Source organism: Desmodus rotundus, chromosome 11, assembly GCF_022682495.2.
Source record: "Desmodus rotundus isolate HL8 chromosome 11, HLdesRot8A.1, whole genome shotgun sequence".
Lineage (NCBI taxonomy): Eukaryota > Metazoa > Chordata > Mammalia > Chiroptera > Phyllostomidae > Desmodus > Desmodus rotundus.
This window is the reverse complement of record NC_071397.1, coordinates 77,003,373-77,016,625: the sequence shown is the minus strand read 5'-3', so window position 1 is coordinate 77,016,625 and position 13,253 is coordinate 77,003,373. Positions and strand designations below refer to the sequence as shown.

Genomic DNA, 13,253 nt, shown 5'->3' with positions numbered 1-13,253 from the left:
TCACAGGCTACTGAAGAACATATCATGTGGCATAGGTGAGACAGCACATAAATCCTGTCAAGGAGCTTCCAGTTCATTTTCAGTTTTGGAATTGATGTAGGTGAATGTTTAGCTGCTTTCTTAATTGTGAGATGCCGCTAGGGCCCAGTTTGCAATTTGCAGGGCCCAGTGCAGGCTGAAAAGGTGGAGCTTCTTGTGCAGACCTCAAGACATAACGGCAGGTAACAGCAGAGCACTGCCCCCACCTCGCCCCCCCCTTCCCCTGTGCAGGGCCTCTCTGAGCCCGGAGTCCTGGGTAGCTGCTCACGTCGTGTGACCTTGAGCCCACCCTGCTCACTGAGTGGAAATGAACTAGGCTAGATGTATATTCTTAATTTTTTTTTGTATAAAACAAAAAAAATTCATTTTTAATTTTAATGACTATAAATATATTTTCTATACTTTTAATATGTATGTATGACATATTTATTAAATTTTAAAATTAACTTTACCTTTCATCACCTTATTGTATTAGTATGTAAAATGAAAATGTACCGTGTAAGTTTATTTGGTAATTCAGTTCTGCTCCTCATGAATTATAGGGCTGCAGTGAGGAAATGATAGTAATGCTGTCTTGCTTCCAGGGTTTCTTTAAAACGTGAGTTGCGTTAAAACTGAAAACTTCTCAAACAGTAAAATTTAGAATTATTTTCTCCAAAGCTTAAAGCTGGTGTGTTCAGCAAAGAGGTTTTCAAATATATTTTTTTCCTGTAAATTAACATCAAACAAAATGTTGAGCTTACACTCTTGAAATGTTGATGTAAGTGTCTGGAAGTTATCTGAGTAGGTTTATGGTTGTAGGACTTTTTATCGTCTTTAATAGAATCAGGTGCCAAACCTATTGATTCCTGTACCAGGTACCTCCAGAGCTGACTCCTGTAGTGATAAGTTTTTGGCAGTAACTCTTGTTTTGAAGTTTTTGCTATGATGGGTAAGTAACATTCCAGAATGAAAAAAAATGCGTGCATGGAACAGGCCTTATTCCAGGAATCTGTTATTCTGTGAGGAAATGAAATAGCATATTGCTAGTTCTAAGACAGATTACAACTAACTTAAATAAAGTAACAATTAAGTCTATGCAATATTTGTGAGGTTTTTCATTCAGAGTTTGAGATTATCCAGAAGTGTTTTGGAAGTGGACCCAGTCCAAGAATTGGGACCTCAAAGAAAGATTCCACAACTGAACTATGGATTTCTAGTCACCACATTTCTCCCTTACATGCCCCCCAACCCCCATCCCCCCTCAACACACACCATGCACCATTGGAAGGATTTCTTGAGCATACTTTTCCCAGAGGTTTTTATGTAGTCAATGTATTAGATGTAAAAAAAGAAAAAGAAAAAGAAAGAAAGCGGGTGAATTGGGGATTTTGGTTTTTTTTTCCCACAGACCAGGCGTCTGGCCTAGTTGATGGTGAAAAGAAGCTGATCCCACTGGTGCCAGAGGAGGCACCTGCTTCTGAAACAGACATCAACCTGGAGGTGTCATTTGCAGAGCAAGCTGTCAATCAGAAAGAGATCTCCAAGGATAGGACCCAGAAGAGCAAAGGCAACGACGCCCCAATACCTGTACGTAGTGCACTATTCAGATGTCCCTGACCAGCCTTTATTTTTAACTAGCTTTTTGTTTTCAAAACTTCACCGTAGAAAAGTTGAGAGAAGAGGATAGCCAGCACCCATACAGCCTTCATGTAGATCCACTCATCAGTTAGCATTTTATAACCTATGCTTTCTCTCTTTTTACATCTACCTGTGTATACGTTGTGCTATCAGACACGAACTAATGTTTTATAGTTTAACAAAACAGAAATGTGATACTTAAGAAATTGAACAATAAAACAAAATTATATTCATAAAAGGTAGTATTCGAATTTTCCTAATTGTCACATTTTGCCTTATAGCTTCTCCTTTCTCCACCTCCATCTAGGTTCAGACAAAGATTATGTGTTGCATTTGAAGTCATCCTTTGGTTTTTATGCTTTTTGTTTAATGTTTTTGAAGAGTCCAGATCAGATTTCTGATTTTGTCCCTTTCTTTATGATGAGATTCCGGTTAGACATTTTGGCCAAATACTGCATAGATGATGTTTATACCTCCGATTGCATCATCAGAGGAAGGGCATGGTGTCACGGGTTTCTTTATTGGTGATGAAAGTTTGACCACCTGGCTGAGGAGATGTTCCCCAGATCTCCCCATTGTAAAGATACCTTTTCCTATGTGCGATTAATGTTAATTTATAATCCTCGAGACTGGGTGAATATCCTATCTGTCAGTGAAAATCTATTCCCCAGAGGTTTTGCCACCCACCTGTCATCCCTACCTGAAACAATGTTTAAACTGCTGTTAAGAAATAGTGATTTTCTAATTTAATATTTCTTCTACATGGATTGCTGGCAATCTGCTGTAATACTTGTTTTTTCTCCCTTTTCTCTTTTTTGTTATTGAATATCACTATGAACTGCAGGCTTCCTTTTTTCATTCAGTGTTTTATAAATCATTTTGTTTTGATGTCTAAATTTACCTGAAGTTGACCAATAGGAGCCCTTCAGTTTGGGTCCTGTGTCATTTTAGCCTGCCCCCATCATGCATTTAGGACTTTACTCTCCTAGTACAAGATGTTCCAGGCGTTCCAGGCTCACCCTGTGCTTTTCTCCCCTCGGACCTGAGGAAATCCATTTTTTCAGGGAGTCCTGATTACTTTTAGTAATAGATTGTATTTCAAAATGAAGCTGTAGGTACTGAGTGTTCACATTGCTACCCAATGTCTCATTTTTTAAAAAGTATTTATTTATGTATTTTGTAGAATTTTACACATGCAACCATTAAAAAAATAGCATATGTAATGAACCCCAAATGCTCATCACTTCGTCAACATTTATCAGCCCATGGCTAGTCCTGACCTATCCATACCCCAAACAAGCTTCCTATTCTGTACTATTTTGACACACATCTCTGAATTATATTTTATCTATAACGTTTTCAGTATGTATTTCTAAAAGCTTAAAAAGGGGTTTTTAGAAACACATCTATATTACCATTATGATAGCTCGGAAGTGCTAACAATTCTCAATTTCAAATATTCAGGCAGTGTACAGATTTCAAATTGTATTATACATTTTGTAATTTTTAAACACTTTGTTTGAATCAGGAATCTAATCAGACTTATGTATTGCAGTTGGTTGGTATGTCTTTTAAGACATCTTTAAATCTCTCCCTCCTTTCCTCTCTCTCCTCTGTCTCTCTCTGTTTCTCCATCTCTTACTACCTTCCTCCCTCCCTTCTTTCATTACATTCTGTCTTATTCCTTATTCTTTCTTTAGCTTCTCCCTCTCTCTCTTCCTTGAAATTCATTTTGTTAAAGATATCTAGTTATTAAGTCATGGACCGTTCCCCCCCTGTGACTAATTTTATTCCCATTTTCTTCCATTTTCTTGTTAATTGGTTGACTCTAGCTTTATCATATTCAAGTTCATTTGTGTGTATGTGTGACAACTATTTCAAGTGTGACTGTGTATCAAGAGACACAAATGTCTGGTTGTCTTCCTCTTTTCGTAAAGTAGCAGCTCTTTCTGATCAATACTTGGATCTATTAGTTTATTAATGATTACAAAAAGATGTTCTCATTCTTTTTTTAATTCATTAATTTGAATAATTCGTGTAAGAAAAACATCCCCAATGTGGTTACTTCCTTTTCTTCACCAGTTTTCAATATTTCTTTGTTCCCTGGCATCTTTCACTGGTGACCAATTAGTGTTGTTTTATTTTAATTTTCTTGTAAAAATAGTATCTTAACTCAAGGATTTAGACACACATGACTTGACAGCAGAAAAAGTTTTCCATCTGTAGCTGGCATATTTCATCCTGCAGACCTCAACTTGTCTGGTTCAGGACACGCTGGTTCTGTTCAGTAGAAATATACTCTATGACTACCATCGGGACAGGAGGAGCATCCCTTACCTGGGCTGGTCTTGCTTAAAGCCTTTCAGAGGACAGAAGTGTATTTGTGTGTTCTTTCTTCCATGCTGAGAATGGATGTTCTTAGGGAACATCAGGTAATATGATTAGAATGTCACAAAGTTACTTGCTTGTTTTATCTTCCATTAGTGCACACACACTAGTCTCAGGCAATAACACTAATACTGTCATCAATAATAGTACCAGAAACCAGTTTAAACTTGTTTTTCTTTTCTTTAGTTGTTTGTATCCTTGGGATATATCTCAAAAGGAATATAATGATAAAATTACTGTGTTTTAGGTTTCCTAGGATAGTTATTCTCCATATGGTTAAATCACCAACTGCACACCTGGTTGGGTTAATTTGTGTCATTTTATTTACAATTTTTAGGATAGATTTTTAAATTTAATTTTTCATAAGCATGTAAAATATTTACATGGTCCAAAAGTCCAATCTAAAACCAAGATGTATTCAAAATGTGGCTTCATCCCTGAGCCATTCATTGCTCTATTCTCTTCCTCCCCTCACAGGTAAATTTCTTACTTTAACTTTATGGTTTATCCTTCTGTTCTTAGATAAATGCTACCCCACTCTGCATACTTTTCTCCACCTTGAGTTTTTTGTGTGTTTTGATTTTGTGTTATATTTTGGAGATTATAGTATAGAGAATAGTAGTATAGAGAAATATTTCTCATTCCTTTTTACAGATACATTGTACTCCATTGTGAAAATGCAGTATAATTACAATTTATTCACCAGTTTCCTAGTGGTGGACATCTGGGTGGTTTCCAGGCTTTATCATAGATTTTTAACAACTACCTTTAAGGATTTTTATGCCCAGTGGGGAAAGTAGAGGCCTATGCATCATTTTGCCAAAAGACATGATACACCCTCCCAAACTATTCTTAGCAAAAGTGTCTTTTAAAAGTGACAATCTTCATCTCAACAGATGGAAAAGTTTTAAAGTGATAGATAGGAGAGTCTAATTAAACAAAATGAAGACATTGTTGACTTTTAAGTTGTTAATTCAAACAATGGAATGAAATAAATTAATTCATCTCCACTTGATAGACTTAAAAACAAAACTTCCTCTATCATTTTATTCTCCACTTAATACACTAATCTGTGTCTGAGACCCTTTTGATTTTATTCTTGTAGTTCCCCAAGCTTAGAATGACCTTCCATTTCTACCCCTCTGCTGTTCTATGTTTACCAAGGAGACCTTAGCCAGTTCTTTGCAGTCTGCTCAGTGTTTGACTTTACTGTTGGAAGACTTTCCTGACTGAACTTACATTAGAAAAAATATGTAAAATCATCTCTGAAATTACTAGGTGCCATGCTTTTGATAATTATTGCCAATCGATCCATGTATTTATTTATGCATGGATGCATCTGTTCATCTCTACCATTCATTTATCCATGTGTCTTCTAGAAGGCATTGACAAGTGAGGTGTCCACCTGTCCTCAGCATGGTTGATACTTATATTCACCATCTGAAGCAGGTGCATAAGCAGGTAAAAGCTTAAATTCCACTTCTACTCCATGCTCCTCTGCTTCTGTAAATTAGCAGTAGACTTTATATAATACATTGTTTTCTGTTGACCTCATTTTATATTCACTTCCTTTTTCTTACATTGAGCAGTCTTTGTTAATTCTTTATGATGTCACAGTGGATTCAAATTTCTCCTCTTAAATTCGGATCACCTTTTAAAACCTTGAATGTGCTTTAGTTTGAAAATTTAGCTACTATTAATTGTGTTTTTGTGTACCCATTATATCTCAGAAGGTATGCTCTGTAATTATTTCATTTATTATCAAATGATCTCAATGTGGTAGATATTCTGATTCTTATTATTCATACAAGGCAGTGGGTTAGAGAGATTAACATAGCATGCTAAAGCTTGGTTTCAGTGACTAAGTCTTTTCTGGAAGACTGTGTTGGCTCCATTTAATGTCTCCTAAAGGTTTATATGCATTTAATTTAAATTTGTGAGTTTGTATCCTTTAAAAAATATTGATTTATTTAATTTTTCAATTATTTTCCATTTGCAACCTCATGGATGAAGCTAGAGGGTATTACACTAAGTGAAATAAATCAGTCAGAGAAAAACAAATACCATATGATTTTGTTTATATGTGGAATCCAAAGAACAAAATAAACAAACAAAATTAAAACAGACTCATAGACACAGAGAACAGATCGAAGTTTGCCAGAGGGGAGGAAGGTTTGGGCAACGGGTAAAAAGGCGAAGAGATTAAGAAGGTCAAACTAGTTATAGAATAGTTATGAGGATGCAAAGTACAACATAGAGAATATAGTCAATAATACTGTAACAACTATGTATGGTGCCAGTTGGGTCCTAGAACTAGCAGGGGGGACACTTTGTGTTATTTTATTGGAGTTATAGACAACTTGTTTAGGATGACTTTGAATGTTATGTAAATAAGATTCTAGCTTCTTGGGTCCGTCATATAAAATAAAAATTTAATATCACTCCTTCTTCTGTCTTAGAGACTAACAACATTAAGGATTTATTTAGGAATTTTTAAGATAGCTTTAAAATGATCTTTAAGATAACTATTCATATTCTAAATGCAAGTCTATATTTTAATTCTTAGGTTCTTTTTCATAAGTCTTTTGGACTCCTATTGAGTTATGTTTAATTCAAGTAGATTCTCATTTTATAAGAACTTTGGTTGTCTGGCAACACAACTCTGTGCATACTGAAGGCCAGAAAGTGGACGGCGAGGCCCAAGTTGAGAATTTGCTGGAGAGTGAAACAACTCTGGAGGACATTGAAGGACAGAGGAAGAAATGGTGGTGTAGGACTGAGTTAGGAAACTGAATATCTAAGGCAGACACAAACTTATACACAATATAAAAATTAGTATTTAAAGTCATGACCCTAAATTGTCAAGAAAAGGTTAAATTATGGCTATTGCTCTCCATTAAAAAAGTGTGAATATATTTTTTAAAAAACTGCAAATATGAAAGATTCCTAAAAGTTCATTTATCTAGAAAGGTATTCATTTTCTTGAAATTAGAATGAATGAAATACTATAGTAAAATCAGATTCTACACATGAAAAAAATCTTAGGTAAGAAATGAATCTCCGAGCAGAGGATATGAAAGTCATCTTGTGGAAATTGCCCCACGGAGAGTAGATTCCCTTGCTTTCCAAGTTGAAATTCAAGTGACTTGATGAGTACAAGAGTCAGCTGCATCATAACTAATGAGATGCCTCAGGACCCCTCGTGCTGCGAGGCCTACAGAAGAGTGATGCAGCCCCAAAGGCTATCTCATGAATTTAGGGTAACACACCCGAACCAAAGACCTTCTATTTTTCAAAAAATTGTATTTCACTCTTTTCTTTAAGCACATTTTTCAAAAGATAAAGCGCTTCCCCTTGCTGAAATTGCATAGCCTTCTCTTAGCCAACAAACTGAGCCATCCAGCCTGTTAACTAAACAAAATGACAGGAAGCTTCATAAATATTTAATGCCGCTATGAATTAAACATTGGGATGAAAAAAAAAAAGAAAAACCTAAGTCCTTTCATTAAGCACAATGTTAAATAAATAAATAAATCTCATGACATGTATTGCTAGGTAAATCAAATGTTTGAACTAATAATATTTCAGGTTTCTTTAAACATTTACCTTGGGCAATGCTTTGAATAATTATATTACATGTGTTTGGATTATTAGACCAAAAGCAACTAATTTTAATGAAACATTTAGGACTTAAAAAAAAAAGTGAATGGTTGTTAAATAGGATGGGGTCTAGTCCTTCAAAAACAAAGCAATTAGCAGAACTCTGGGGCCAAGCATGAGGAAACTGAAGAGCTTTGTGTAATTATAAGGCGAAGCTCGGTACAAATCACAGGAGATGAGGGGCGCAGCGAGCCAGTGGTCCTGCCCCTCACTGAGCTGGATTCTGTGCTTTATCCCTGAGGGTGTCTTCATTCACTGAATGGATGGACTCAGCACCTGCCGAGTGCCAGCTTCTGGTACTGGAGGGTCACAGAGCTCATTAGGCCGTGACTCCTCTCCTTGAGGGCCTCTGCCTACACCCATCAACCTAGATTCCCTTCTGCATGCTGTGGCGGATGAAAAAGAGGAGCAGAACAGCATGGTTACTGAACTTAGGATTTAGAAGATCTGAATTTATATCCTTATTACGTCACTGACTGCTATTGAATTCTCTTCACTGAGCTTTAGTTTCCCCACTTAGAATATGCTGTAATAATACTTATCATATGGGGACTTTTGCAGGATAGAATGAGAAAGCATTTATCGAATATGAATACTATCCTTATTATCTTTTCTTACCTTCCATGAATATTTAAGAGAAATGGAAAACCATGAAATCTTGAAATTACTGAGAAAGTTCTGTGAAAGAAAATGTAGTAATAATACTTTGTGAGAGCTCAGTGTTTGCCCTTTGTTCCCCACCACAACCTTATAACATAGGTTCTCTTATTATTCCCACTTTATAAGTGAAGAGGCTGAGACACGGAGGTGATGTAATTTGCCAAAGGTCACATAGGTAGTAAGTGATGGACATGAGATTTGCCACCTGTAGTCTGGCTCCACACTCTCAACCCCTTCGCGCTGCACTGTGGAGGCCACTCTCAGGCTGGAAATTCACTGAGGATCCATATTGAATCGTGTCTGTTGCTCCTCATTTAATGTTCTCATAAGAAAAACAACTGTTATAAAAAGTTAAGAAATAACCTCTCTCTCCTATAATGGACTTAAAAGATTTTTCTTGGAGTTGAGTTTGCTTGAAAAAATATTAGCTGCTCAATTACCAAAAGTGGTGGGTTTTAGGAAGTGCTAGGGCAGAGACTCTCAATCATTTTGGTCCCATACCCCTTTATGCTCTGAAAATTACTGAGGACCTCAAAAAGCTTTTGTTTTATCAGTCAGGAAGGATGCTGGTGTTGAAAATACGTACCACGGTTTCCAGCGCTTTGATGAAACCTCAGATGTGTGGCCTTTTGGCCAGGTGTCTCCCAATTCATCTTGTTAGGGGGTCAGCTATCTCCCTGGGGCTCGCAGCTCTCTAAGTGTGCCGTGACTGAACCAAGAAAGAAGGTGTATGAAGATTTTTATAGAAATTATGAGTTCATGGAAGATTTTGAGGAGGTGAACAAGGCTGGTTCAAAGTGATTTTGGAATGTAAAGGATTTCTTTGGACTGAGTTCCGTGGAAGTCGGTCACTGACCTGGGGTTCTTGAACTATGAAAGAGGAATATGTAGGCAAAGATATAGTTCCTTTGATAAATAAACAGCTAAAAAATGGGAGGGGGCTTTCATTTATGTCAGTTATACCTATAGATATTTACCATATTAGAAATTAAAATTGAGAAATTAAAAAATATTTATTATTCCATTTAAAATGCAGTAGTACAGTTAACATGTTTATGAAAAACAGCCATATTTATAAAACAAAAATTACTAAGAAATGTGACATGGTTTCGTATTCTAGCAACTTCTTATCCCTACACCTGCATTTGCAGCTGCAGTAGCACAGGTGTTGCACCTCCAGGAAACTCCACTGTACAGTCGTGGGACAAGGGGAGTGGAAAAGCAAATAGTGTCTTACTGTTGATTATTAGAATAGTTTTTGATTTCTTGGACTCCTTGAAAGGGTATTGGGTTCCCCCAGTGTTCCTTAGATAATGCTTTGAGAACTGCTACTTTAGGACATGTCTTTTGCAATAGTTTTTAGATTATGAAGTATTAATGATATGGTGCAAAACTGAGCAAAGCAAAGCAAATAAAACGACATCAATTGAACATCCTTGGCCATTAAATTAGGAAGTCAAGGATAAACCCAAAAGATACAACCTTGATAATATTTTTAACAAACAGAATAGTTACTGTTTTAGTAATCAGTAAAACAGTGGGACTGTAATTTGTATTAAATGTTTGTTTTCTTATACTTAAGGTATTTAACATTAAAAGAGGTAGAATAGGTAGTAGATGATATTTGAGAAAGTCAAGAAACAACAAAAATACCACTTACCTGAAGTCTCAGTTCACTTACTCAGTGGTGCAAGTAGTAATAAAAGCAACCACATAAAAGTGCTCTGGAAGTGCCAGGCAATTAAACCTCACAACAGCCCTCTGAATTAGGTTGCTTTCTCCCCCTCCTCCCCCTTTCCCTCTTCCTCTGTTCCATCCTTCTCTCCTTCTTCCTTTCTCTCCCCAGCCCCTTCTCCATTTCCTCCTCCATCCCCTCCTCCTATTTGGCAGAAAGAACGGTTACGTTAAGCAATTGCCAGACATCACACAGCTTAGTCATTGGCCAGATGACTGGTAGGCCGTCTGGCTCTTAAGTCTCCCCTCTGCTCTTCCCCTCCCCCGTGCTATACAGCCTTCTGTATCTACTGTATTTGGGTTTTAATGACAATATTGCTATATTATATTTAATGTGATACATATATATATCATATATATATGGCCCATAATAATAATGTAGGTAAAGGGTACCTGGCACATCGTAAGCACTCACTTAAGGCTACTATTCCTTTTTCTTCTTCTTCTCTTTCACTTTTCTTCCCTCTTCCTCCTCTTCATGGTTTTTGCTGGACTCCTAATTTCCCTGGTTCTTGAAGGTCAGTTGACTGGAGTTCTTTTTCTCCTTTGGGTTTACTGTCTCTTTCCTCCTCTTAGCCACTGGTATGAGTACTCCCGGTACATGGTCTGGTTCCATGTTTGTCGGACTTCAGAGACTGACTCCTGAACTCCCCACTGTCGGGGGCACATCATCAGGGCAGTGTCGTTCTCTATTCCGGCTGGAGAAATGGTGCCGTAGCTTTCCTTGTCACTATTCCGTACTTAAAATTTTATCTTTCATTGAGAAAAGGTTACCATACTAATGGTATTACTACAGTAATGGTATTACTCTAGTTCTATTTTAGAATTTACTATATTACATTTTTTCTATATTAATGGTATTTATTTTAGAATTTCAGAGTGCCAAAAGACAAAACAGGCACCACCAGGATTGGTGACCTGGCGCCCCAGGACATGAAGAAAGTTTGCTATTTAGCCCTGATTGAGCTGACGGCCCTCTATGATGTACTGGGTGTCGAACTGAAACAACAAAAAGCTGTGAAAATTAAAACAAAAGGTAAGTTGACATGAAAAACAGTCAGATTTACTTCTAAAGTAGCAAGGATGAGCCTGACTTTTTAACAGTATTTTTAGGGGCAAAACATCTATAGAACAAACACTACAATACACCTGAAGTTTAGATTCTAAAATATTGCCTTCAAAAATGTTGTACCTTGATAAAAATGCACTGTCTTCTAGGCTGTAGAAAATAAAGGCTCAATCAAATATTAAATTACCATAGAGGGAAATTCTGAATCAAAGAATCTTAACTCACATGCTCACTCCTTTAAAACTGTACATTAGAAATAATGCATTTGTGGCTGGTGTGGCTCAGTGGATTGAGTGCCAACCAGTGAACCAAAGGGCCACCGATTTGATTCCCAGTCAGGGCACATGCCTCAGTTGTGGGCCAGGTTCCCAGGAGGGGGCGCACAAGAGTCAACCACACATTGATGTTTCTCTCTGTTTTTCTCTCCTTTCTCCTCTCTCGAAAAATAAATAAAATCTTTTTTAAAAATAGTGCATTTGTTACATATATTTATTTCCAAAATGAAATCTTGAAAAATGGTCGATCCTGATCAATCACTTTTGCTTATTTATTTGAGGGGAAATACATAGGGTAGTTAGTAACCCTTTTGTTCATTAACATTCTACTTCTAAATATTTCGCAAACACATTCTTCCCTCTTTTAATAAAATAATGCCATTGTGGCACATAACACTGCTAAATTGCATTTGCCATGTATATGTGTAGTTCTTCTTTTGGAAGCAGCTTTACCCATTTTATAAGGTTACTATATATTTTTTACAACATAATAAGAGAACAGGCAGCTTCTCGGTTTTTGTTTTCCATGACATTATTGGTCTGAAAATCCAGATAATTCTCTGTTGTCAAAGCTTTACTGTGTAGGAATTTCAGACCTCTTGTTTAACCTTAACGGTATTTCCTAAGGAGAAACCAAGAAAGAATGAGGATTATTGAGTTGCTATGGTAACATTAGCCAAGACGAGTGCCTCTGTAGGACTGAAGTGTGCCTTCCCTCCAGGCCCTCTACCACGCTGGACCCCAGAAGACCTTATTCTGCGCTCAGTTCCTTTGAGTATTTTAGCTTAAAGCTTGGAAAGGTGCATTTCTGGGTTAAATGATGCTTCTGGTTTTCCACAAGTCCACTGTAGGTAATGAAGACATCAGATGTTTCTTTAGAAGTTTATCACAAAGCCTTCTCCAAATATAAAGCAGAAATGTAATTTAAATATCTGTACTCAGACTTTAAATTTGGCTTGAAGGGTTTTTTTTGTTTGGTTTAGAATTGCATCTTAGCACTATTAAGCCAATATTAAGAGAAGTATTGTCATTCTTATTGAGTCTCATTATTAATAGGTTTTACTTCCATCTTTTTAAGTATTTTTATGTCTTATCTAAGCTGTTCACCTTAAAAACTAGACTTGAATATTCTTGAAGATTACATTATTTTCTTAACTTTTAAACTATAAGTAATTAGCTGGATTACTAGCATCCTCTTGAATGGCATCTCTGCCAAGTGTCATAGTGTGCAAAGTCTGCGTTCATACTGTGAAGATCATCCCCCTTTCCGTGTTCACAAAGGATTTGTCTCTCCCCCAGATGACGTGTGTTAAACCTCAGTGCTAGCTGTTCCCTCAGTCATGGGGGGGGGAGGAAGTGGGAGGCACGGGAACCAGCTGTACTCATACCAGACTTAAGGCTTATGATTTTAATTTAGAGAAATTAGAAATTATTACCTGTCCTTTCTGGAGATATTCCCAAATATATAAAACTACAAATTTAAATTGAAGAATACTAAGTATCTACAGTGTTTTTCTAAAGAAAAACTTTTGTAGAACAAGGTCATAATATTGGCTGATTTCTCAAAAGGCAAGTATTTGTATTTTGCTGTATTGTAGAATGTTAAATGCCAATTAAATAGGTAAGAGATGAGTGATATTTACTTGAAGCCAACCCTTTTAACTTGACTACCTTTAGCAAATTTTTGCATATTTATGTACTTTCACATAAATTTAAAAAATAAATACTCTTATTTCTCTTATGTATCAGTTTATACTTTTCTGGTTATTTCAGGGAGATTACTTGCAATTATTTGCCCTGTTATCTTC

General features: G+C 36.5%; 1 protein-coding gene across 4 annotated transcripts in view; it reads left to right on the top strand.

Annotated features, from left to right (window-relative positions):
* Positions 1-13,253, top strand: part of ARHGAP18 (Rho GTPase activating protein 18) — a 121,420-nt gene that overhangs the window by 73,488 nt on the left and 34,679 nt on the right. For all 4 annotated transcript variants that reach the window (XM_053913555.2, XM_024551871.4, XM_053913554.1 and 1 more), the window contains 2 exons: positions 1,430-1,608; positions 10,972-11,137. In XM_053913555.2, the coding sequence (XP_053769530.1) occupies positions 1,430-1,608; positions 10,972-11,137 (345 nt within the window). The remainder of the gene's footprint in view (positions 1-1,429; positions 1,609-10,971; positions 11,138-13,253) is intronic.